The sequence below is a fragment of the Lepidochelys olivacea genome (genome assembly GCF_965140295.1).
Source record: "Lepidochelys olivacea isolate rLepOli2 genome assembly, chromosome: 1".
Taxonomy (NCBI): Eukaryota; Metazoa; Chordata; order Testudines; family Cheloniidae; genus Lepidochelys; species Lepidochelys olivacea.
In genome coordinates this window covers 10,397,595-10,424,168 of record NC_140411.1, presented here as the reverse complement: position 1 = coordinate 10,424,168, position 26,574 = coordinate 10,397,595, and the positions used below count along the sequence as shown (strand labels likewise).

The following is a 26,574-nucleotide window of genomic DNA, read 5'->3' as shown; positions in this document are numbered from 1 at the left end:
CAGCCCTGGCAGACAGCCCCAGCGTGGTCTATTTCACAGCTCCTGTGTTTTCCCTTTCCACCCTATGGAATAAAAATCTGGAAGAACGTCTGCACCTGCAGACCTCCTGCAGACCTGCCAGCCAGATCAGTACTTGGAAGGGAGAGCAGGGGTGCCTTAGCCAGATTCCAACCTGGAGTGTAACGCTGCTCTCTCCAACTTGTCACCGCACCACCGCCCGGCAAGCCTACCCGACTCCTAAACTTTAAGGGCAGAAGGAACCATCATGATCATCTAGTCTGACCGCCTGCACTTTGCAGGCCACCGAACCTCGCCCACCCCCTCCTGGAATAGACCCTGAACCTCTGGCTGAGTCACTGACAACCTCAAATCATGGTTTAAAGCCTTCGAGTTCCAGAGACTCCACCATTTACACTAGTTTAACCCTGCAAGTGACCCGTGCCCCAGGCTGCCGAGGAAGGCGAAACCCCACCAGGCTCTCTGCCAGTCTGATGGGGCCAGGGGGAATTCCTTCCTGATCCCAACTATGGCGATCAGTTAGCATGTGGGCAAGACCCACCAGCCAGACCCCAGACGCCTGGGGAAAGAATTCTCTGTAGTAACTCAGAGGCCGTCCCATCTTCGACACTCTGCCTGAATAGGCTGACTGGATCTGTCTCCAAACCGCACCGAGGAAACATCTGTGCCTGCTCGTGCTTCATGCCCTCCTGGCACCAAGTGCCAGGCTCTGCTGCTGCCCGTGGAGGGCGAGAAACCCAGGTGGGGGAGCCTGTTCCCCACTCTGGTTCCACAGCCCAGCGGGGCTATTGGCTGGCAGCTCCGCCGAGCTATCAGCATGTGCGTGCACCTGGCCTGGATCATGAACTCCCCTATACCTGCTCCTCTTGCAGTGAGAGGAAGACCCTGGCGCACGTCTACATCGGGGGAGTCAGGCTGCAGCTGCTCCAGAACCTCTTACTGAGGCTCCGGCTGCACTTTTCCCCCACTTTCTGATCCAGGCACACCCTACCCCTGGCCTCCTTGTCAACCTCCTCCTGGCACTGGCCAAGATGGCTGTCGTCCATCCCAGCAGGAGGAAGCTGGACGTGGGAGTGGGGGGGTTCCTCTGCGACCAGGGGTTCCTATTTATGGTGCCGTCTCTGACCATGCCCCAGGGCAGAGTGCCTCTGGACGGTGCCCACTGACTCCTTTGCAGAGTGGAGGGCGCTGTCGGGGGTTCTCGGCTTGGTTTCCCCCTTTTGGATCTCAGATTTTAAACTTTAACCTTCACTCCTGCCCCAGTTTTTTCATTTGTGGTCCCCAGTATTTACTTGTGGCTGGCAGTCAGTGACTCCTTCCCCTTGCCTGAGGGGGCGAGTTTCGAGCTTTGGGCGAGCGAAGGCCCGCATCTCCCAGCAACCCCACGCTCAGCCCTCTCCACTCAGAGCGGGGCACAGGGACCGTTAGGCTGGCATGGAATCAGGGCAGAAGGCGTTGAAGGGGCAGGCCAGCACTCTTCCTCCCTAGAAGTGCTAATCCCTTGGCAGGCTGGGGCTCTGGGGATGCCAGGGGAGGGATGGAGAGGAGCCCTGTGTGCCCCAGACACAGCCTGAGGCTCGGGAGGAAGAGGACTGTGGCTCGCTAGGCTGCTCTGACATCTGGTGGCAAGAAGCCAGAGAACAGGAGAAGCCCCAGCGATTGGGACGGTGTGCGGCTCCTTTGCTGACACCTGCAGCACTGACAAAGCACCCAGGCTTTGTTCCCGGCTTTCATCCGCCCGCAGGAACAGCAGAGAGCAGCAAACCTCAGAGCTTAACACACAACAGCGAGACAGCTGAGTCTTGTGCAGCCCGGGGCAAAGGCGCCTCCACGGGGTTTTACGCACCTCTGCTGGCCACCTCCCGGCACACAGCTCTGCTCCATGGGCAAGGTGCAGCAGCTAACACCGGGTTCACAGCAGGGAAACCACAGCACTGTTGTGCAGGCAGCTGATGGCTCCTCGCGCTGCAGCTTGGCTTTAGCATGACAGTGATGTGGGTCAGTAGAGACCGAGTGGACTGCGTTGGGGGCTGGGACTCAGCTCTCCCGGTTCTGCCACAGCACGACCTTGGGCAATTCCACGTTCCGTCTTTGTGCCTCAGTTTCCCCTTCTGTGAAATGGGGGCAGTGCTATTGGCCTAGGATGACTGTCACCTCCATAAAAGTCAGCAGCTGCTTATCAGGAACTGCCATGGACCCTGGATCCTCACCGGGGCTCCTAGGCACGACTGCAGTACAGTAATAAATAACTGGAATGGATCCTGATGGAAGATCTGATAGCGGCACTCCATTCCAACTGTTTATTACTGTACTGAGGTCGTGCCGAGAGGCCCCATGCAGGATCCTCACTGCGCCAAGTACAGTGCGCAGAGCATGAATGAAGGAAGCCTTGCAATCTCACACTCAGCTGTACCATCACCCCTATTTCACAAATGGGGACACTGAGGCAAAGAGTGGAGAAGTGACTCCCCTGAGGTCCCCCAGCTCTTTGCTGGCAGATCCGGGAGTTGAATCCAGAGCTCCCAGCTCCCCATCCCTCTGCTCTATCTACTAGACCTTGTTGATTGCGTTGCCATGGTGGCCCCATGGCTTCCTGCTGGCAGGGCTGACTGAGCCCAGGACCCACGAGAAGTGCCGCTGTTCAGACTCCAATCCATTGCTCACCAGGACGGAGGGCGCAATTTCTTCTTAATTCCCAGGTAAACTTTCAGATTCTTGACTGGCCACTCTTTCTCCGGTCTGTGGCTCTGGGGAGACAGAAGGACAAGAGGGAGTCAGAGAGAGAAACAACCCAACATCGACAGTGAACCCACTGCCATGGTGCAGACGCATACAATCTGGATCAGCCTTCCAGTTCTGATTGCTGGGGACAGTCCATTCTGGTGAGTTCAGCTCCAGTGAGCAGAACTCTGAATGATGCCAAAGCAACACACAAAAAGATGAAGGGTTTTCTTCCCTCAACAACAGAAATACCCTTCTGGGACAGACAGACATGAATATAACGCCTTCTTAGAGACCAGCCTGCAATAGAGCACCTAGGGCAAGCAGATGGTGCAGTGCTGTTCTCCTGACTCACCCAGCAACCAGACCAGGTGGGTCCTATCAGTTCCAGCCTCAGGGTTTCAAAGGATTAAGTAAAGAGGAGGAGGAGGGGGTGACATAGAAGGTCTTGCTCGGAAAAGAACAGGAGGCAGCTCCTTATGTTTTGTGGTTCTGAAGTGTAAAGGTGAATGCCAGGAAGGAATGGGAGCGTGCGGTGTGTGTCTTGAGCGGAGAGTAGGGTTGGAGCTCTGCCACTCACAGACCTTGCTGAGGCAAATCCTGTCCTCAGATGTGCATGTGCAAACCCTACTGCTGGTTGGGGGGGAGGCCTGACCCGCATTAGGGTCTTGTTCACACTGCCCCCCCAAGCCATCGTATGTGCACTCCTGCTCTGCCGGGGCCCCATGGAGCTGGGATTGGGGCTGGTATCCCAGTGCAGTTAGGAGCTGGGATCCCACGAGCACAGACACAGACCTGTATTTAATGCTGGGGCTGTGTGCATACAAACAGAACGGGCCCAGCTGCGCCTGCTCCCCGCAACCTGTCTGTGACATCCCAACTAGCCCTACAGACCGAGACGGCCAACAGCCAGCGAGGCCATGGCGGCAGATGGAGCCGTACTCCACAAAGATCCCGCTTCCATGTGAACATCTCTAAGGACGCGGGCTGAAGGACAGCTGGGCGGAGGACGCAGGTTAGAGCCGCACAATGTGGGTTTTCCAGGCGGCGTCAGGGCCCCTTTGAGAGGAAGGAGCAGGGGTGAGAGGCATGGGTGGAACAGAGAGACATGACCCTGGCTGCTGGAGAACGGCCCCAGCCACACCCCAAAATCCAAACGCAATTCACAAACTCAGCCTCCCTCTGCCAGCCGGCCCCACTCGCCTGCTCCTCGCTCCATGCTAATGGAGTTACTGCCTTCACCACCAGGCCAGCCCTCCTGTACATCTGGCCCTGGTTCATTCCACAAACACCCACCAACAAGCCTGGATCGAGACCTAGACATCCTGGCCTGGAATGGCTCAAACCGAAATTCCAGACCTGCCTATGCAGAAGGCGGGGCCGCGTTCCAGGTGTGGAATTGTATGTTACAGGTGTGTTACCTACGAAAGAGCCACTTTCATGTCAGCTCATGCCGCGAGCCACAGGAGTTCAGCGATACAACGTATGCTACCTGTGTGGCATGCATATACACCCGACGTCTGCTTTGTTCCACCTCGCACTCCGGGGAAGGTTGGGTTCGGATCTGAATTTTGTCACTGGCCCCCTCCTTCTAATGGCCCAAACCAAACTCCCAGACCTGATCTTTGGGCTCTCAAACCATCCAGCACTTGGCAGCTTGGGCCCATGGTTCCTATTTACTAGGGCTGGTTCTGAGTTACGCTGGGGCACAATTCAGTCTCCAGGCTGCTCCTGCTTAGGCCCCATATGAATATGGCTGATTATATTCATATGTACAAGACTCAAAGGGAGCAGTTTACACAGTCAAGTCTCAGGCACGTTGCACACACAGAAAAAGCGAATTGTAATTACAAAACCATCGATCTCACACTGAGCCACTTACAAAAGCGCCCCTGGGTCATGGTGTGGAGTTGGCAATGCTGATTACACGCAGGAAAGATCAGCATTGAACCATCAGGCAGCAGTGCCTGCGAGCGTCCAATCAAGGGAGAGGAATTGCTTGGGCTGATGTGTGTGTGTGTAAGTAGGAGTGATGGGACAGAACCGTCCTCTGAATGCCAGAACCCCCCCGCTCATTGGTAAAGTCTGCTCGACTACAGAATAGCTCCCCCAAGGGAAGAGGGGGGGAAGCCCCATCAAACACGACATTGACACGGGACTGGACAAAGCCCCGAAGGACACATTGGGAGGGAACATTCCTGCGCTAGACAGGAGATGCACTGAATGACCTACTAGTAGACTTGTTTCACCCATCATTTCTATGGTTCTACAGTTATCCATGGTCCCTCAGGGCCTCCCGCCCCGGGACAGGCAAGCGGTGAAAAACTGTCTAACTCCCATTCATCATCCTTTCACGCCCTCCTGCCTGGGAACGTCTGCTACCACAGAAGGGCACTGCAGCCCGATGAACTCCTCAGAGGGACTATTAGACCTCCCTCGTTAACCTTGGGAACAATGCCTTTTTCCTGATGGCCAAATGAGCGCTGGGGGTGGATTACAAAAGCGTTTTCAGGCCCAGAAAGCTCAAGAATTCTTGAGGGGAACAGGCACTTTAATATTTCAACCACCCCTGCACATATGAGGGGTCCAAAATTGTGCCCACAGTGGCAGCAGCTTCACTGGAGGTTGTACCCCCTAGATCACCGGCTGGTGACAATCTGGTCAAAGCCTCCTCTTTCAATATTCCACATCACCCCTCACCCAGGAAGAAAGGAAGGATGGTGCAGTGTTAGGGCCCTGACCTGGGACTTGGGAGACAGGGTTCAATACACAAACTTCCTGTGTGACCTTGGGCAAGTCATTTAGCCTCCGTGCCTCAGTTTCCCCCCTGTACAAGGAGGGTAACAGCCCTGCCCTGCCTCCCAGGGGTGTTGCGAGGTGCTCAGATACTGTGGTAACAGAGATACAGGGGACTTTCGGCAAACTTGGGAAAGGGCCATTGGTAACAGGGTCAGGCCAAAGCCTGCCCCAGGGTAGATGCCTGGACCAGCATCAGAGCCCTGACTTTGCCTCTGATCCTTGGAAGCTTAGGCATGATTTTATTTTGGCAATAAGACACCCTGCTTTCACAAGTGCTGTTGCTTCTGGGATTTTCACGGAGCCCACTGTCTTTGCCCGTTCCCTAAGGTTGCTGGTGTAACTTCCCTCGCCATGGCAACACACGCCTGACCTCTCTCATTACAGCCGCTAGTTACAGTGCATGTCAGGTGTCTTTGGGAACACAGCTCTCAGGGTGGAGGGATGTGCACGGGTGTGGGTGTGTCCACACACAGCAGTCAAGACATTTCCATCGCTTACAAAAGACCACTGAACTCAGTGTGGGCTGGATCAGCCCCTAAAAAACCACTGTGGTATTCCACAGGAAGATCTATTGTTTTGTATCATTGTTACACAATACTGCTGTATTTTTTCCCATGATTTCCCTTGGTGATGGTGTGAATACATTTTTTTCGGATAAGGAAAACCATGTGCTCATGTGTCCCACACAAACACACCCTTGAATGTGTTTAGCAGCTGGATTTGGGTTTGACCCAGGGCAACCTTGTAAGGCAAGAGAGCAAATCAAAGCTCACAGATCATCCCGCTCAGCTGTAACACAACACACTTCTCTACTCACGTTTTCCATGGCAGGCATCCGCTGCTTCAAGGTCTGTTTAATAAAGGATCGGGGTTAAACCAGACACAGAGGATCACCCACAGACTGGGGAGAGGTGTGTGTGTTTTGGAGGGGGGCAAGTGCCACCCTCTGGGTAACCCCCTATTCTACCCCAGCTCTGCCACAAAACAGGAGGCTTGTAAAGCCAATGGGGATCTGCATCTCACTTCCCAGGGAGCAGGGCCCGGAAGCTGCAAGGATCTGTGCAGTGGGGCACAGGGACTTGGGCACTTGGCCACAAAGGGTGTGATCTCTGCTGCAATAAATGGGACTTGAGAATGAGAAGTAAATAAGGCTCCAATGTGTTATAATGAATCTGACAACACTGGCCCTTTCCGCTTGAGCCAAAGGAGACTCCCCATTAGCTGCTAGCTGTAGAGGACCCATGACACACAGTGAAGCAGCTCTGATTCCATCCAGCAGAGGGAAGTGGTGCACACACAGACTAGGCAGTTTGCTGCATAGGAACATAGGACTGGTAAGGACCTCCTGGGTCACTGAGTCCTGTCCCGGCTATCACAGGCAACTCTGTCATAAATTTAACAAGCTCCATCTTAAAACCAGCTGGGTTGTTGGCCCCACTGCTCCTGCTGGGCGGCTGTTCCAAAACCTCCCTCCTCGGATGGTCAGAAACTGTCTTCTCACTTCCAGACTACATTTACTCAAGCCCAGTTCATCCCCATTTGTTCCTGTGCCAACATTATCCTTTAATTTCAAAAGCTCTTCTCCCTCCCTGGTGTATTTATAGAGCAATCCAATCCCCGCTCAGCCTGCACTTAGGCTAAATCAGGCAAGCCCTTCCAGTCGCCTCCCCTAAGACAGGCCCTCCACCCCGTGATCATCCTCACAGCTCTTCTCTGCACCTGTTCCCCTTTAAATTCCTCTCTCTTGACCATGGGTGACGAGAACTGCAGGTGGGATTCCAGATGAGGTCTCACCATTGTCTTGCACACAGGCATTGATACATCCCTGTCGCTTCTGGAAATACCTCGCCTGCGAACACTGGAAACGAAACCAGCTGAAATGCCTGCAGTCAAGTGCTACTGACCACAGCGTCGCCCCGAGGAAGAGCCCCCCCCACCCCCCCCAGCGAGATCTTACAGCTACTGGTAAGGAGAGGCAAAGAGTCAATGCCAGAGGGGAAGTGGAGCCAGAAAACAGGATGCTCGCTCAGGTCGGCTTCGGTCAGCAGGGGTGCTGCAGGCCAGGAGGCATGGGAAAGGATGGTGTGCTGGGACGGGAGGTGGGAGAGGATTGTGGCAGCCCAGGGAGCTCACCCGCACTTCCTTGTAGAGCCTCAGGCAGCTGTGGTTCAGGATGAAGTATCGGTCGTGGAAGCCCGTGCTCAGCCCGAGCCCCAGAAGGTTCCTCTCCTCCCGGAACTTCATCATGCCGTGCTTGCTGTCGCCCACCCTGCTGGCTGGGGAGAGCAAAAGGGGGGAGGGCACAGAGCTGTTAGAGCCGGAGCGTGAGGGGTTAAACACACGGCTGCAGAGGGACACGGGCTGCAGCCCATGCAGCACCAGCCGGAGGGTAATTCCCATCCCGCCTCTAGCTGGCAGACAACGCACAGGGCCATAGGGCGAGACGAGGGATCCCAGAACCAGCCCCACTGGTCCCGTAATTGGCAAATGACGGTTTCCACTGGGAGCGGTGGCCTCAAGGAAAGGCAGGGACGGACACACACACACTCTCTCTGGGGCTCTGCAGGCCTCCCTTTGAGGGTTTCTAACCCTGCTCCCTTGTGTCCCAGGCTCTCTGCAAAGGAGTCTCCTCTTTCTTTGAGGACCATCTGGGGGCAGGATTCTACTCCCGCAATTCCAGGGCTCCATGTCTGGAGGATATCGAGGGCTACCCTGATGAACACTGCACCAGCCAGCTCTCTCGCGCTCTCTTTTGGACAATGAAGACAAGGGAGTGCAAGAACCCTGAGCGGCCCGGATCCTTTATACACTGAGGTACATCTCCGACATACCCCTGCAGTCACCTACCTAGATAGATGAGCATATTCTCCATGGACAGCTGCTTCTTCACCACCAGGAAGCTGTCCGTCCCCAGGTCGTGCAAGATAGGCAGGACTTTCTCAGAGTAGTGCAAAGGCCGCTCTGCACGGGGGAGGAGGAACAGGTGTATTAATGCCCCCATCCGGCTTACCCCCTCCCCTGCGACCCTGCTGACGGTGACCAAAGCTGCGTGTTTTAACTCAACTCTTTCCGAGCCTACTAACCGCCGCTTGGGGGAGGATTATCATTTTACATGTAGAGAGCCTCTTCAAGTGCTTTACAGACTATACCCAAGCATCTCTTCCCCCACCACCAGAATGCAGCCACCTCTGGGGTGGAATGTGGGTGGCTGTTCGACAGCCTATAGCAACACTACCCAGCTGCTTAGGAGAGGAAGTGAACGATATCACCAAGGCATCACGCATCTTCTCTGGCAAAGAGCGCCCGGGGGCTTTTAATGACCGCAGAGCTCAGTCCCTCAGCTTTATGGCTCATCATCAGCATAGCACCCCCTAGAACAACGCTGGGTAACTGCTTCAATGCAGATTCAGAGGAAACGCATCCGTACCACATCAGGCAGCGCTGAATTGTTTGTTACAGGTCTCCCATACACGCACTGCTTAGCTTGTGCGATCTGACAGAATCACATATCAGCCACAGAAAAAAATATAGCCAGCGGACCAGAAAATACTAAGGAGTAGGCCACACCATTATACTACTGATGGGAAATCAATAGTAAGCATAGTGCAGGGTGAATTAACTAGCCTGATCAATTAACAAACAGCTTTTTGAACAGGACAGTCAGCATTCACCTTCCTAATGAGTTCTCCTGTTCTGTTGTGGAGAGCCCAGCTTTCTGACAGAGCTGCTTGGCACTGTGCTGCCACTTGGAGAGGGGACGGGGAAGGCAGATGAGGAGAAAAGAGGTACTTGCAGACCATAGCCAGTGCAGCTTCTGGGTGCTGTTGCCCTCAGAGGGGAACAGGTTTAATGATACTCCCGTTTTTGTCAGGAGCTTGGAGATCAATGGATGAAAGGCCACGGATCAGAGCTGGGCGTCAGCAAAGGTTTGTCTTTGCCGCAGAGCTCACTCGGGATGGGCACCTGGGTCAGCCTTGCCCGGGAGTGAGAAGCCCCTCTGCAAAGCCTCACCCATGTTATTCTGTCTTCCCTGGTGTGTCTCCAGGGGGAATGATCCCAGCTTCTTCGTGCCGCAGATGCTGAGCCACACTATGGTTCTCTCCCAGAGAATTGTGGGAGGACTTGTCTGTCCTGGGCACATAGGGGGAATTGTGGGAAGGCGTTGGAGGACTATCAGCACTGCAGTGATTTAGTCTGTGTCCTCTGTAAAGTGGGTAGGTTACCAGCCCAAGTGAAAGACTCAGCTGGGTTTTAACCTATACCCCAAGGCGCACCCACTAGCCTGGGCTGAAAGCACCACTAAGCTCAGGTGAGACGGCTGTGTGTGTAGACAGGAGGGGGTCAGGGTCAAACCCCGAGTTAGAGCCCAACTTGGCTCTAGTGAAGACATGCCCAAAGAAGGCTAGATGATCATAATGATCCCTTCTGGCCTTCAAATCTGTACAAGCTAGTTCCCCATCATGGCCCCGATCCTGCCCCTGCTGAACTCACTGATTGTGTTGCCAGTGACTTCACTGGAAGCAAGACTGAGCCTTTAAAGGAGAAAAAACAGCGTATGTCAGCACCGGCCACAGTGTGAGGTGAGCTCTCCCCATGCGCCGTGGGAAGGCAAAGGGGAGGTGTTACTGCAGACGGATCGGACTTTAATGACACATGGCCCAGTCTAATGGGTGCAGGTGGTTTCCCCTTCCTGAAGGCAGCTCAGCCATCTGGAGGTTGGGAAACACTGCTGTTGATCGTTTGTCGGCTGCTGGCAATGAGCTCGTGTAAGGCCTTTACTGCCACTGGGATTTTCACAGCATGGCCGGGCAAAATCCAGAGCAGTCCTGAGTAGCTGCAGAGCACCCACCCATTCCACTGACTTCCCAGGTGCTCAGCTCTTTGCAGGATTCAGCCAACTACTTAGTATTAACGTGGGGCTTTTCATCCACGGATCTCAAAGCACTTTCCAAAGGTGAGTCACTATAACCCTCCCTGTTTAAAGGAAACCGAGGGCATAGCGAGGGAAAGGCCTAACTTCAAAGTGGCTAGTGATTTTGGGTGCCACAAAGCTGGGGAGTCCAGCTGGACACCTAGGGCCAGATAGTCAAAGGTATCGAGGGGCTTCAAAATGTTGAGAGGCACCTTTAAAGATCTGGCCCTCAGCACCTGGTTTTCAGAAAGGCCGAGCACACAGAGCCCGACTGAAGTCCATGTAGGCGCTCAGCACCTCTGCAAATTCAAGCCCCAAATGTGAGGATGGGCACCTAGAAACCAACCCATCTAAACTCAGTGGCTGCTCTGGAAATCACAGAAATGGAGGGCGGGAAGAGACCTCAAGGTCATTTAGTCCAGCCGCCTGCACTGAGGCAGGACCAAGTCAACCTAAACCGGCCCTGACAGGCGTTTGTCCAGCCTGTTCTTAAAACCCACCGGTGATGGGGATTCCACAACCTCCCTTAAAAGTTCCACAACCTCCCTACTATAGAGCTTAATGCCCCTGAGAGTGAGAAAGGTTTTCCTACTATCTGACCTAAATCTCCCTGGCTGTCGCTCAAGCCCATTGCTTCTGTATTACCTTCAGAGGGCATGGAGAACAACTGATCCCTGTTCTCTTTAGAACAGCCCTTCATGTATTTGAAGACTTGTCAGGTCCCCCCTCGGTCTTCTTTTCTCAATGCTAAACCCGCCCACGTTTTTAACCTTTCCTCACAGCTCAGGTTTTCTCAACCTTTGATCATTTTTGTTGCTCTCCTCTGGGCTCTTTCCAATTTGTCCATATCCATCCTAAAGTGCGGCCCCCAGAACTGGACACAGTTCTCCAGCTGAGGCCTCACCAGTGCCGAGTCGAGCAGGACATTGACCTTCCACGTCTTATGTACAACACCCCTGTTAATACACCCTGGAATGACATTACCCTTTTTCACCACTGCACCACATGGTTGACTCACGTTCAATTTGTGATCTACTCTGATCCCCAGGTCCTTCTCAGCAGTACGGCCGCCTGGCCAAGTTATTCCCCGCTTTGTAGTGATGCATTTGATTTTTCCTTCCTAAACTAAGTGCTTTGTGCTTGCCTTTATGTTCGATCTAAGTGACTTGCGAGGTCACAAGGTCAGAGCCAAGACTCTCCCGACGCCCTGCTCTAGTCTGCTCGCCGGGGCCGTGGCAGGCTGTCCATCCAGCTCTCGGACCCACTGCCCCACCCACTCTACACCTGGCTGGTTACCATTCTGGGAATAAGCCTCTCTCCCGCCCAGACACCGACCTGCTTCCTCCCTCTCATTCACTTCGAAGCAGCTCCAGTACTCCTTCTCCTTCATAACAATTTTCCTCCGGTCCAAGATCTCGAAGGTCAGCTCTTCTGCCGTCATGGTGGCTGGGATCTGAGGCGAGGAAGAAAGAAGCCTCTCTCATGTCTGCGTCATGGCAGGTGATGTCTCCAGATCCCCCCGCCCCTCAGTGCAGGCCCGAGCATCCAGTGGGGTACCAGCCCTTCTGACCAGGAGCCACGGACCTTTGCGTTCATCCTCTGGCTAGCGGGCAGCCCTCAGAAGTGGTTTGCCAGGGCTGCGCCTTCTGTCAGGGCAGCCAGAGGAAGGCTCTAGCTCTGCTGTTGAAGAGACCAGATTGGAAATCCTATCTGTACTTCCCCACACTGGCATGTGCCCAGCTTCCCTAGCAGGCTCCTCCGGCTTAAGACTCCCCTCATCCCCCGTGCCAAAAGTCACATGCGCCCGGGGGTAGAGGTGGAAGCCCCACGCACCCGCCTGCCAGGGCAAGCCCAGCGCTGGGGCTCAGAGGGCAGTCAGGATGCAATCGGCTGCCCCATCTCGTGCTGGCTGTCTGGAGCGATGGCGAGCGGCACTGTGAAGCCCCAGCCCTTTGGATCAGAGTGAAGGGAGCATCGTGTGCCACCACCCGGCTTCCCCTTCCTCGGGGTGCACAGCCAGGGCCTCTTCCCTTCCCACCGCCCCTGCCCTTGCCTCACCTTGATGTGCTGCTCTGCTTCCGTCTTCTTCTCCTCCAGATACACCGTGCAGATGAAGTCCCCGGCTTGCTGGAAGGAAACAAGAAAGGGGCTTTTACCAGCAGGTTCCCGTTTACTGCGGGGCACTGACACTGGTGAGTGTGAATCCCTTCCCGGCCTGGCCTGCCACACCCCAGAGTTAATCTGGGTGCAGAGATCCCCCTCAATGTCCTATGTTATTCACTGAATAACCCGCCAGCACAGGGTGGCTGGCCCTTTAAGGGGAGAAGGGTCCCAAGCCCTACCTGTGACACACTTAACTCCACAGGTGGGCAAAAGGAAGGTCACGTGATCGGCGGGTCATGTGATTTAACCAGGCCACTGCTCAGCAGGCAGCTGACCCCGTTTCCCACCAAGCAATTCAGCACAGCAATGAGTTTCGCCGTGGTCCCACCAGAATAGACGGCGCCTGCCTGAGCACCCCCCGCTGGTCAGCAGCAGCAGCGACCGGCGCCGTGAGAAGCCACCAGCAGGAAAAAGGAGCGTTTCCAGCTGGCTTTGTGGCGGCACAGCGGTGGTCTATCCGGGGATGCTGAGGACAGACCCAGGGGCTGCTGAATGGGAGGGGGAAATAGCTGAAAACGTTTCTTCCAAAGGGCAACAGGGGAGTGGAGTATGCTAGCTGGGACCTAACAAGCTGCCCCCTTCTACCGCCTAGGATTCTGGGGGCGATAGAAAAAGGGGATTTGCTCTTGGGAACATGAACGGGCAGCCGCAGCGCACACAGTGCCGTGAAACCGGCTGTGTCAGAACGGGAAGCAGCCTCTACAATCAGACCATGAAAGCGGAGAGCGACCCTCCCGGGTTAGCTGCTGGAGGAGACTAACTGTGTCTGCCTGGCCCCTTCGGAGTTCCTGAGATCTTAGTTTCCCAGAGGATCTCCGCAGAGACCGGAGCGAGTGTGTGCAGGTGAGATCTGCCCCTCCTTCACCAGCGGGCGGACGGGCCGGCTACCTGGGTTCCACTAGACGAGCCGGCTATCCGCATCTTGATGATGGCCGTGATCTCGTCCTGCTGTTTCCTCATCTCTTGTTTGTCCACCTGCCGGGGAGAGAAGGCCAGAGCCATCGAACCCTCCACAGCCCAGCAGCAGAAATGCCAGATGGACAACTTCAGGCGGGGCCCAGCTCTGGGGGGGACACAGACCTCCCCCATCAGTTCCTGGCCCCCTGCCCATCACTGAGCTGTGCTGGTCTGGAGTCACCCACCTGCCCAGCTCCACCGACCAAGGAAAGGCACTCAAGAGCCTCCACCAAATGGCGTTGAACTCCTAATAGGCCTTCCCGTGCTTCTCCCCACCCACTCCGATGTGGAGTGGCTAGCCCATGCCATCACGGCTTCGCTGCTATTGTTACTCATGCCAGCTCAGGTACGTCTGTATGTGCTGCATTCACACCTCCTGACTGCAGTGCAGCCGGACCCACTGTGTCGTCAGTGTCTCTCCTGGATCTGTGAGACGCGATCCCTCCCTCCACTTGCCTCCAAGCAAACTGGACTTCTCCAGCATGGCTCAGACACAGCCATCCTCCCCTCATGGATCCCCCAAATCCAGCCAGTCCTATCCAAAGTCACCCTTCTCCCAATGGCCGGGCTTTATCTGCAGAGGGTGCTTTATAGGATCTGGTGGCTAGTGCATTGTATGCCCAGAGCCAGGTGCTGAGCGGCGGGTGGAAAGAGAGGCTGGAGATCAGAAAGATGACAAAGGAAAAATCATCCTCGTGGAGGAAGCCCCCAGGGTAAAACAATGGGTGCGAAGGTGCCATAATAACAGTAATCATGCCGAGCTCTTAACGTCCATGGATCTCAAAGCACTTCACAAAGGAGGTTAGTATCATCTGTAAGATGGGGAAACTGAGGCACGGGGAGGGGAAGTAGCTTGCCCAAGGTAGTAGAGCAGGCCTTCTGAATGCTACGTACGCTAAATATGACCACGTAGTGGCTGATGAGATCCTCCACCACGCGCCCCGCCTTGTAGTCCTTCCCGTCCGTCTGGAAGAGCGTCGGCCCGAAGACGATAGCCAGGTTGTGTGTGTTCATCTGATTCATGTCGGAGAAGTACTGGACCCTGCGGAAAGCCAGCACATTAAGGACAGCTCCTCCCGGAGCTCCAGCTGCCTCCCTCTGCCTGGCACAGAGCGAAAGAGGAGTAATGCTCCCATCTCCTTGTACCTTGTCCCCGCCCTGCCCCAATCGTCCTCTCATGACAGTCAGGGTTTCCATTTCTGGGGGGACACTCCATGGGTTGCTGTGTGTAGTGCTCTAGGCCCAGATCCTACTAGGTACTGATCTCAGTGGGAGCCAGGCACCTAAATACCTTATAAGGTCTGGGCCCAGGCTCGGCTCTCTAGTGGTGGGGACCCTCTCAGCCACAAACACCTTGCTCCACCTCTGACCTGAGGCAAACCCCCAGCCGTTGGGTGAACGGCTCAGGGACGCTGTCGGGTCAAAGGAGCCAGCTGCTGCTCACAAGGGATGGGGTTTGGAGCGGGTAGAAAGAAGTTCCTCGCTCCCCAGCTTGTCTAAGGGAAGGAGCTGTCCTGCCTGACAGATCCAGACAGACGTAGCCAATGGTTTTAGTTTATTATCCATGTATTGTGTGATGTTATGATTAATCAACATCTTAGATCATATATATTCATTGTATGTTAATTAGAGTTCATTTGTAGGATTAAAGAAGTATAAGAGTGATCAGTATTTAGAGGAACCATGTACTAGACATTAGTCAGACAAACCGAAACGCAAAAACCTGTCAGCTGAGGCCTGCAAGAGACAAGAAATGCTGACGTGAGTCAATGACGGAGAAATAAGCCGAAACAGGATGGGAAAAGAGGTACTCGCTGGTAATATTGTGAAAGTTTAGCCGGAAGATTAAATTTAAATGATAAAATGCTGTAACAGCAAATATGGTCTCCAACATGTGTCTTAACCACACAATAAAGGCGGTACGTCAATGTTAACGAGAACCTGCCCAGCCTATAGGGGTCCCTGGTGTTTCTGGGGGACACAGACCAGTAGAAAGAGAGGGTTGGCACTTCCAGGTACATGCGCAGAGTGTAGCTATGGACGGAGTCACAGTATAAAAGAGGGTGCCCAGAGCAGGGAAATTGAGCTTCCCCATGGAAAACCTCCAGCAGGAATCATAGAATCATAGAATCATAGAATATCAGGGTTGGAAGGGACCCCAGAAGGTCATCTAGTCCAACCCCCTGCTCGAAGCAGGACTAATTCCCAGTTAAATCATCCCAGCCAGGGCTTTGTCAAGCCTGACCTTAAAAACCTCTAAGGAAGGAGATTCTACCACCTCCCTAGGTAACGCATTCCAGTGTTTCACCACCCTCTTAGTGAAAAAGTTTTTCCTAATATCCAATCTAAACCTCCCCCATATCCAATCTAAACCTCCCCGCCCAGGAACCATGCCCGCCTTGATAATCAGTCCATGAGAGGGCCAACAGACTCTAACCCCATCGAGGAGAATGTGAGCATGTCTGGAGTTTGTTAGTCTCTAAGGTGCCACAAGTCCTCCTTTTCTTTTTGTCTGTAGTTACTTATTTTTAGTAAGTGTAAACACTGTGACATGTATAACTTTGTTGGTAACTTTAATAAAACTGCTAAAAGATCAATGTTCTTGTGATTGTCTGTGTCACTTGCCTATGGTTTCATGGGTTCCTATGGGCTCTAGATCGAGAACAGAGATAACGTTGCTGAACGTGAGACTGTAGCTGCCAGAGCAGAACCCACTGTAGTATAATTACCATTCAATAAAACAAAAAGCTACATAGACATGGCCGGTGGGACCCATTAGCCATTAAAGGTGCCTGGCTCTTTGAAGAGGAGGCAGAAGAACCTGTCCCAGGAACTCTCGGAAAGACAAACACTGCTCTGCTGATCCTGAGTCTGGCCTTCATCCTAACAACACGGTGCACTTCTGGAGCCTCCTTTATATGAGGGTCTCACAACCCCCCTGTGCGGAAGTTCACTACTAACATGCTTGGGGTCACACAGGACGTTGGTGGCAGAGCAGGGGATTAAGCCCAGGTCTCCTGAATCCCTGGCTTTAGCCCCTTCCCCTCCACAGCCTGTTAGAGAGAGAACGGCCCTTATCTCGCTGCATCACAAACCAGCAGGTAAACCCAGCGCCTCTTTCCTTAGCAGGGAGCCCTGGTGAGTGACGCTCCGGCTGGGTGGACCCAGGCCTTGCATGCTCAGCTGGCAGGACGGGGCACACAGCTCCGGCACCCGCTGGAGAGCACTGGCCTTGGCCAGGCCCAGAGTGGAGCTGTGCAGCTGGGCTTGGCCGTGCCGTGCCCCACTTACCGGTACAGGTGGTTGATCAGCGCTTTGACTGTGGCTCTGTTCACCACGGGGAGGATGCTCAGGAGCCGGCGGTACTGGCTGATCTTCTCCTCCTCATCTTCAATCGCTGGCAGGGAAGGAAGCGGAGCACAGGGTGAGCAGAGCCGCTCGGCGGCAGAGCAGGTGGGCTTGGGGGAGGAGGCTACCAGCCAAATGCTGCCAGATTGGCCACTAGGCTTCCCTGCCGGGGGTTGTCCATGGTACAAACGGAGCTGGACTCTCACTGGACCCTCCTCTGCTTACCTAACCCCCGTCCATCTGTTTCCCAGACCGCCCCTCACCTGCCCCATCCCCTGCAGGGAGGAGGCGGTGCGGCACACAGAGGATTGCTGCCTGCGGGGGTGGACTTGGGCAGAGGGGGTGGCCCCACTTGGGAAGAAGCACCGGGCTCCCAGGGGACGACCAGGGGCCATGTGGTGGAGACACTGCGGGGAGACTCTCTGGGAGCCACCCAGCCTTCCTGGGTCCTGGAGGGATTTAGGTCTCGTGATTTTCTTCTAGCCTCTGGCCAGCTTCACTGTGCAAACCTGACGGCCCTGCCTCCGCCAATGACCTGTTCATAGGCGTGGGTGGAGGACGGCCCCGGCAGGCAGGGGCGTGGGAAGGGAACGACATGGCTGAGCTCCCCGCTCAGATCTCAGCCGGTTGGCGGCCGGATTCACCCATCCCAGGTGCTGGTGCTGCTTGGCAGCTCCAGGTGTAAAGGGTGAACGGCCCGGCGTCCTTTCTGCTGTGCTGGACAAGCCAAAGCATCACCTCGTCCCTCTGACCTGCCGCGGACCCATCAAGAGGAGAAACACACCCCACCCCAGCGAGGCTGGGGATCTGGGACCCGCCTGCGTCTCGGGCCAGCCCTGCTCCCCCATCTCCCCTCAGCCCTGCCCCACAGGCAGACTTGGATCTTCCCACGGCAGAGGGACCCGGTTCCTGTGCCCCGTTCCTCACTCAGTCAGGGCAGGCTCCAGATCTCGCTTCCTGTGGTTCAGGGCCCTGTCTGCACCTAGCCACTTCTAACTCCCGCATCCAGAGGCCTCAACCCGCCCATAGTTCTCCGAACAAAACATCTGCAGCCCAGATGCTGTTTCCCAGCCTGACGGTGCGGCGGAGGAGCCAGCAGGTGGCGCTAGCCCGCCGCGGCTCAGCTGTGGGTCTAACCCAGCTGGCCAGCCAGAGCCAGGAAAGAAGTGTTGTTCTCAGGCACTCTCAGACTAGAGCTCAGGGAGCAGGCTGTGGCATCCTGCCGTGCAGTGCTGGAGCGAGACAGGCAGAGGGGCTGGCTGAGACGTCCGCTACCGACCTGAGATCACTAAGCTCCAGGGACGGGGCTAATTCACCTGTAGCAGAAATGCCTAATCCTGCAATAATCAGTCCTAATATGAATCCCGTAGGGAGCCGGCTGGTGTGTACACGTCACACTGCCCTTTACTGGATCACATCGGAACTGCTGGACTGCGCATCGCAGGCTCGGACAGCTTACAGCTCACGGAGATTAGCTGAGCTCTAGGAGCAGGAGGCTAGGAGTTCTGTCCCCGTGACACTCTAAGAGGACGTGGTGGGCAGCCCAGTGATGGCGCCGGAGTCCCGGAGGAGTGAGAGTTTGGGACAGGGATTTGTCCTTCTCTGGCACCTTCCCGCGTGGAGCTCAAAGCGTTTTACAAACAGCAGTTAAGTTTCACACACTCCAGTGTGGGAGAAGTAAATAGTATAACTCCCATTTCACAGATGGGGAAACTGAGGCACAGGGCGGGACAGTCACTTGGCCAAGGTCACCCAGCAGGCATGTGGCAGCGCTGGGATTGGAACCAGCAGCCCTGACTTCCAATCTCTTGATCTAACCCCACCCCAGATTAGTCTTCCCTCTCGGGACACATGTTCCTCTCTAAAGCAGGGCCTATTAATGACCTGGACTCCCCATTATCCTCCCATGGCAGGGCAGCCAGCTACCAATGCTCTCCCTGCCACACTGCCCCCTTGTGTCAGACTCATAGATTTATGGACTGTAAGGCCAGAAGGGACCCCTGGGTCACCCAGCCTCAGCTCCTGTCGTTACATCTGCATTCAAGGCTCTGCCAGGAGAGGACAGCAGCACCCCCTACCTGCTGCCTTCAGCCAGTCCTGGCAGAACTCTTTGGTGAAGAGCCCATCCCCGAGGTCTCGGAAGAACCTTTTCAGCGTGTTGGAGACGTCGTCCACCTGGTGCTCCCCTTCCTTGAGCCGGACCCTGCGCGCGTCCTTCCGGAGCATCTCCAGCAGGCTGGTGGTCTTGGAGTTCTGGCCGCTCTTCCTGTAGATCCCCTCCGAGGTCAGCCCTGGAGCAGGAGAGGTCACTCGAGGTCAGCGATGCAAAGAGCCTCATGTGAAGAACAACGAGCTCTGGTGTAGCATGTCCCACAGGGAGTCACAGCCCACCCACCCTCCCACTGGCCTGACATAAGAAGCCAAGCGGAGCTCTGCAAGGCCTGCAAGCTCACTGAAGCCACTACTCCAACCTTGACCAGCCACAGAAGTAGCCTTCCTACCCCCTCACCAGGCCGGGTGAAGGTAGCATGCTAATGCAATGGATGAATCCGACAGTAGGTCAAGGAGAGAAGACAGGTGGTCATATACCCGCCTGCACTTCCCTTCTCCTCCTGGGGCTGGATGTGCAATAGTTTGCACCACTGAATTGTCACTACGGTTCCATTATAGACTCAGACTCATAGACATTAAGGCCACAAGGGACCATGATGATCATCTAGTCTGACCTCCTGCACATCGCAGGCCACAGAACCTCACCCACCCACTCCTGGAATAGACCCCGAACCTCTGGGTGAGTCACGGACAACCTCAAATGATGGTTTAAAGACTTTGAGTTACAGAGAATCCACCATTTACACTAGTTTAACCCTGCAAGTGACCCATGCCCCACACTGCAGAGGAAGGCGAAAACCCCCAGCCTTCACCAGCATGGAAGGGCTGGGTTAGGGAGGTGATGGGTAACGGTGCTGGCCAATAGCCAATCCAGCACCAAACCATCTCTTGGGCTAGGGGTTTGCCTCTGGAAGCAGGGGTGCCCCCAGCACACAAGCGAGGGGGAGAGGGCCTGCTGCATGCCCACAGACAGGGAACTCCTGGGTGTGGACATACCGCACTGCGTGATGTAATCGATGCATCTGTCTACGATGACGGGGATGTCCAACTCCGTGAGCTGCTGTTCAGACAACGTGTCACCGGAGCTCCCCGCAGCCTTCTGGATGGCAGCCACCCAGCCCAAGAAATCCAGCTTCCTCTCCCCTTGGATGTACAGCGTCCTGGGGAGACAAACACGGCCCCACGGCCTCTTAGCTGGGAAACAACAACCGGGAGTAAGCTTTGCTGGAGAGTCCGTCAGCTGACGCATCTAGGCTGCCCTCTAAAATGAATTCCACGCGGGTGGAAGGTACTGGGTGAACAGCCCTGGGCAGCCACGTCTTCACGCTACCCACCCCCACACCCCTGCCCACCGCGACGCATCTCAGCCTGGACCTGCCCATCTCCCAGGAGAGACAGCAACCTCTGCACCCTCCGCTGGCAGCGTGAAGCAGGGCAGGGCCTCGGTGTCAGACGTGGCCATGCCGAGGTGAACACCTGCCCCCACAGAAGCGGACGGAGGCCAACCAGATGTTTCACACGAGTCATGGGGCATATAGCGGGGGGAAGTTGCTTCCTGCTAAGATGGCCTGATTTGCCCAAGGGACCTAGGGAAGTCCCCATCTCATTACCCATCCACCTCTGGTCCTGCTGGCTATTTTTAGTCCCTTTTGGCTTTCTATTCAAACCCCGCCACTTTTAAGACCCTGCAGGATCTAACGATCCCGAAGGATCTCTCCCTGGGTTCTGCCCTGCACTACACGAAGTGGAAACAGGCTTTTTACCTTCTTCTCTCCACCAGAACCAGACTGTCCCCTTGGATGGCTGTGAAAAGAAAAGCGGAGATGTGGTGAGATCACACCAGTGCAGGAAGCTCACCTTCCCCATCCTCCGGCTGGACGGCAGTAGAAGCTCGGTTCTGTCGGTGAAAGACCTGCCATCCAAAGCACCAGCTGCCAACAGAGGCCCAGCAGCGGTGCTGCGGGGAGCTAGGGCCCTGAGAGAGGTGCCATTAACAGACTTCTCTCCAGGTGGCACTAGCCTCCCTGAGTTGGCACTGAACCAAGCCCCAGATTTGGGTTGGGGAACATTGTGCCATGGGAGATATGCAGCTGAAAGATTTTGGGGCACCTTTTGCAGAAGGGGTATTAACCCCTCCGTCCTGGACAACCGCCTTCCTGCCTTTAGATCTAGCAGAGGAGTACTCTCCCTCACTGCTCCACTTAGGAATGTAATTGTGGAGCCTTACTAGCAGAAAACAGTTGGCATGTTCCTCCCCAGAGCCGGCTGCATTTCAGCACTGAGGGAGTGATCCTGGCCCATAACGTGCTCCGAGATCCTCCAGGCTCAGAGGTGCTGTCTAACTGGATTGTTCTGTACGAACGCCAGTGGCCTGTCGGACTCACGGTACTGGGTTTTAAGGTGGCGAGGGGAAAGGACGGAGCAAGCCATGGGGTGGGTGGGGATGACACCTGTCAGGCCCAGGGACTTGACCGCTCTCTATGGAGAAGCAAGACAAGGGGCCTGGGAGGAGGGACAGCATGGAAGCAGGAAGGGGTGCGGTGCATACAGAGCTCCTGCAGCTTCTTCAGGTGCAGCGCCTCCTCCTTGTCACTGTCCTCGAAGAAGGCGTAGAGGGTGGACTGGGTGAGGGCGAACCAGCCCTCCTTGGCCCGCTCCAGGTTCAGGCCGCCCTTGTACTGCAGCCGCCCGATCCGCTCGAAGTCGTGGCTCAGCAGCTCGTCCGCTCGGGGGTGGACGAAGGACTGAGTCGTGGCAGCAGCAAGGGAGGGAGAAGAGAGGAGAGAAGCCGTGAGCCCTCGTGCGTCAACACAGCTACCCAGCCATGAACGGCACGAGGAGCCGGATGCAGACACACCGGGGAGCTGCAACTCTTGGGGGGGGTGCACAAACAGCGGGAGGGGAAAGCTGGCGTTAGCCGCCTTTGTGCCACCTGGATTCTGGGCCAGCCGAGAGCTGGAGCAGCACCTGGCATAAATTAGAGCAGCCTCAGGGGCTGCTGTAACTGAGAGCAACTTCCCCAGGGCGGCCTGGGGGCTGTGGCCCCAGAATCTCTGGAGCGGCATGTGCTCTGGAAAGGCCTCCCCGGCACACCCCTAAACTGTGGCCCTCCGCGGTGGGGAATTCTCCTCGCTGGGCCCCTCGGCTCCCCATGTCCCAGTGAGAGGGCACGAATCTCTCCTGCAGTGGGGTGGGGGGTTACACTGACTGGGACTCACTGGCCGCCCTTGCTCACAGCCCCTGAATCTGGTTCCCCAGGCTTCCAGGGGACTAAGCTCTCAATATGCTTCCAAATTTGGCCCTAGTCAACCAGCCCCACACAGGGCCCTGGAGTGATATGAAGGGACAGGACCATGCAGCGAGGACAACGTCCCAGTCCTGAGACTCGCTCCCCATGCCCAACTACCTGCTGGAGTGCCGTGTGCAGGGCCTCCACTTGGGAACTGCCCCGGAGACAGAGGTGAAAGTAAGCCGGTCTGGTCCAGTGTACTGGCAAGAGCCAGTACACAGCTGACCGTACCAACAGGGGGCAGCTTCCCCAGGCGGGCAATTTAAAAGGGCCCTGGGTTTCCAGCAGCGGCCGGAAGCCCCGGGCCCTTTAAATTGCCGCCAAAGCCCCGCAGATCTGGTCACTGCCGCAGCTACCTCTACCATGGGGCTCCAGCAGCGACTGAAAGGGCCCGGGGCTCCCGGCCACTGCTACCGAAGCTGGACCTCTGGGCCCTTTAATTCACCGCTGGAGCCCCAGCGTAGCGGAAGCAATTTAAAGGGCCTGGGGACTTAAAGGCCCCGCCCCTTCCACCTGAGGCCCCACCCCTTCTGCCCGAAGGACCCCGCCCCGGCCCTGCGTACCGGTAAGTCCCTTACGTCACTTTCACCCCTGCCTGGAGACCATGCTCCATTCAAATCCAGGCCGGGACTCAACCCCTAGCAAATTCCCTCCACCACCTCTCAGCACTGGGGTGCCCCTTACCTTGGCTATGGACTTGACCCACTTCCGAATGGCCTCCAGCTTATCCAGCCCAAAGAGGTACAGTCTCTCTGATTCGATGTAGACCTCAAATGTGCTCTCAAACCTGCGTGAGCGAGAAAGCGAGAATAGAGGAAGGAAGGAGACACTTACACTGAGGATTTCATTTAACCTCGAGCCCTTTCTGGTCCCATCTCCACCTTTACTCCAAACCAGCCCCCACTGCTCTGCAGTCCCCAGTTTCCTTCGTCACAACAAGGGCTTCACTGCAAAAGCAGCTCTGAGAGTCCCAGGCAGCCGCTGGGAAGCTACAGGAGGAGGAGGCTGGTATGGAAACATCCAAACCACAGGACCGGGTAGCAATGGGGGAGTTTAACCACCCAGCCCTCGGTTGAGAAAGTAATACGGCAACACACAAAATCTCCTGTAAGTTCTTGGAATGTGTCCGGGACAACATTTTGTTCCAGACAGCAGAGGAAGTAACTGGGGGGGGGGGGGGGGGGGGATAGGGGGCAGCCATTTTGGTCTTGACTCTGACCAATAGGGATGGGGATTATAGATTTCATGATTCTCTGGAAAGGAAGGAGTGAGAGCATCACAATAAGGACAATGGATTTCAAACAAGGGAGACTTTAATAAATGTAGAGAACTGGTGAGGTCCCCTGGGAAGAACATCTAAGGGGAAAAGGAGTCCAGGAGAGCTGGCAGTTCCTCAAGGAAACAAAATTAAAGGTACAATGGCCAACTATTCCGACGCAAAGGAAAGACAAGAAGAATAGCGAGAGGCCAACACAGCTCCATCGGGGGCTCTTTAAGGACCTGAAAATCAAAAAGGAATCCTACAAAAAGTGGAAACCTGGTCACATTGTGAAGGAGGAGGACAAAGAACAGCCCAAGTGTGCAGGGACAAAATCAGAAAAGCTACAGCACTAAAGGAGTTAGACCTGGCAAGGACATAAACAGCAATACGAAGCGGTTCTTTAAATACATTAGGAGGAAGAGGAAGAAAAGTGCAGGTCCTCTGCTTAGTGGGGAAGCAGAGCTAATAACTAATGACAAAAAGATGGTGGTTTAATGCATATTTTGGTTCAGCTTTCACTAATAAGGTTAATGGTGACCAGATACTCAACACAATCAATACTGACAACCGGGGGGAAGGAACACAAGCCAAAATAGGGAAAGAACAGGCTATAGAATATTTAGAGACGTTAGATGTAGTCAAGTCAGGAGCGCCTGATGAAATTCATGCTGGGGTAGGTAAGGAACTAGCTAAAGCAATCTCGGAATCATTAGCAATTATCTTTGAGGACTCCTGGAGGATGGGAGTCGTCCCAGAAGACTGGGGAGGGGTAAACATAACACCTATCTTTAAAAAGGAGAACAAGGAAGACCCGGGGACTTACAAACCACTCAGCCTAACTTCAATATCTGGAAAGACACGGGAACAAATTATTAAACAATCCATGTATAAGCACCTGGAGGCTAACGGGGTTCTAAGGAATAGAGCGCAAGGCTTTGTCAAGAACAAATCATGCCAAACCAATTTAATTTCCTTCTTTGATCGGATACTGACCTAGTGGATAAGGAGGAAGCAGTAAATAAGATACACCTTGATTTTATGACAGGTTTCAGAGTAGCAGCCGTGTTAGTCTGTATCCGCAAAAAGAACAGGAGGACTTGTGGCACCTTAGAGCTAACAAATTTATTAGAGCATAAGCATCCGATGAAGTGAACTGTAGCTGCATCCGATGAAGTGGGTTCTAGCCCACGAAAGCTTATGCTCTAATAAATTTGTTAGTCTCTAAGGTACCGCAAGTCCTCCTTTTCTTTTTACATTGATTTTAGTAAGGCTTTTGGCACAGATCCACATGACATGTTCATAAACAAACGAGGGAAATGTGATCCAGATGAAATTACTATAAGGTGGGTGCACAACTGGTTGAAAGACCGTCGTCAAAGAGTCGCTATCAATGTTTGGCTATCAAGCTGGGAGGGTGTCTCCAGTGGGGTCCCGCAGGGGTCAGCCCCGGGTCCAGTGCAATTTAATGTGTTTATTAATGACATGGATAATGGAGTGGAGGGGCAGCTTGTAAAATTTGCATATGATACCAAGCTGGGAGGGGTTGCCAGCACTTGGGAGGACAGGCTTAAAAATTCCAAAGGATCTTGACGAATAGGAGAATTGGCCTGAAATCAACAAGACGAAATTCAATCCAAACAAGTGCACAGTACTTCACTGAAGAAGGAAAAATCAAATGACTTACCACAAAGTGGAGAATAAGTGGCTCGGTGGTCCCATGGCTGAAAAGGACTTGGGGGTTACAGTGGGTCACACACTGAACAGGAGTCGTCAATGTGATGCAGCCACAAAAAAGGCTAATATGGTTCTGGGGTGTATCAACAGACGTGTGTACAAGACATAGGAGGTAATTGTCCCTCTCTACCAGCTGGAGAACTGTGTCCAGTTCTGGGTGCCAGGCTTTAGGAAGGATGGGGACAAACTGGAAAGAGTCCAGAGGAGAGCAACAGAAATGATCAAAGGTTACAAAACCTGACTTGTGAGGAAACGTTGAAAAAACCTGGGCAAGTTTAGTCTTGAGAAAAGAAGACCAAGGGGGGACCTGAGAAGTCTTCAGCTACATTAAGGCTGTTCTAAAGAAGGAGATGAAGAATTGTTCTCCAGATCCACAGAAGGTAGGGCAAGATGCAATGGGCTTAATCTGCAGTATGAGAGGTTTAGGATACATATTAGGAAAAACTTTCTAACTCTCAGGGCAGTGAAGCTCTGGGGCAGGCTTCCAAGAGAAGTTGTGGAATCCCCCTCACTGGAGGTTTTAAGACCAGGCTGGACAAACCCCTGTCAGGGCTGGTCTAGGTTCACTTGGTCCTGCCTCAGCGCAGGGGGCTGCACTTGACGACCTCTCGAGGTCCCTTCCAGACGACACTTGGATGATTCTATAGAACTGCCTCACCGGCTCCAGGGCCGCTGTGAGTGACTCCATTCCACGGAGTGCTCACAAGGGGCCTCGCCAGGCTACGAGACCGAGCTCAAGAACACCACTGACTTCAGGGATGCTGCTCCTGATTTACACCAGTATGAGGAGAGAATCAGGCAACTGCCTTGTAAGCCACGCCCAGGGATGGGCTTGCACACTGCCAGCTGACAGCCTGGAAGACACTCTCACTGCTACGGGTATGAACAGTTACCAGAAGGCTCTGCTTTCACCCTGGGAGGTAGCGTTGCTACTTTCACATCCAGGGACAGGTGGTTCGATTCCCTGGAGGGGACAAATTCCTCAGGGACTGGAAAGACCCTTCTGAGACCCAAGGCAAGGTAGATTTAATGCGGCTGCGAGGAATTCCTGTCGCGATGCAGTCAACTCACGCAGCAAATGATTCCCGCGAAGATAGGTAGGTCTGAGTCCCGTTCTACTAACGGGGAAACTCAGACAAAGGTTTAAGTAACCTGACCGAAGCACGTCACCGGCAGAGCCACGATCAGACACTGGGAGTTCTGAACTCACGCTCGCTCACTTGTTACGCACACAGGTCTAGAAATGGCTCTATGGTGCCT

General features: G+C 54.6%; 1 protein-coding gene across 3 annotated transcripts in view; it reads right to left on the bottom strand.

Moving 5' to 3' along the window:
* ARAP1 (ArfGAP with RhoGAP domain, ankyrin repeat and PH domain 1) overlaps positions 1–26,574 on the bottom strand; it is a 228,506-nt gene that overhangs the window by 14,510 nt on the left and 187,422 nt on the right. For 2 of the 3 annotated variants that reach the window (XM_084630992.1, XM_084630994.1), the window contains 14 exons: positions 23,004–23,106; positions 21,579–21,774; positions 20,794–20,833; positions 20,027–20,190; positions 18,997–19,209; positions 16,862–16,967; positions 14,465–14,612; positions 13,502–13,588; positions 12,509–12,577; positions 11,786–11,903; positions 8,386–8,499; positions 7,672–7,814; positions 6,356–6,388; positions 2,683–2,765 (listed from right to left, as the gene is read on the bottom strand). In XM_084630992.1, the coding sequence (XP_084487118.1) occupies positions 2,683–2,765; positions 6,356–6,388; positions 7,672–7,814; positions 8,386–8,499; positions 11,786–11,903; positions 12,509–12,577; positions 13,502–13,588; positions 14,465–14,612; positions 16,862–16,967; positions 18,997–19,209; positions 20,027–20,190; positions 20,794–20,833; positions 21,579–21,774; positions 23,004–23,106 (1,617 nt within the window). The remainder of the gene's footprint in view (positions 1–2,682; positions 2,766–6,355; positions 6,389–7,671; positions 7,815–8,385; positions 8,500–11,785; positions 11,904–12,508; positions 12,578–13,501; positions 13,589–14,464; positions 14,613–16,861; positions 16,968–18,996; positions 19,210–20,026; positions 20,191–20,793; positions 20,834–21,578; positions 21,775–23,003; positions 23,107–26,574) is intronic. The other variant, XM_084630993.1, reaches the window with a different exon arrangement.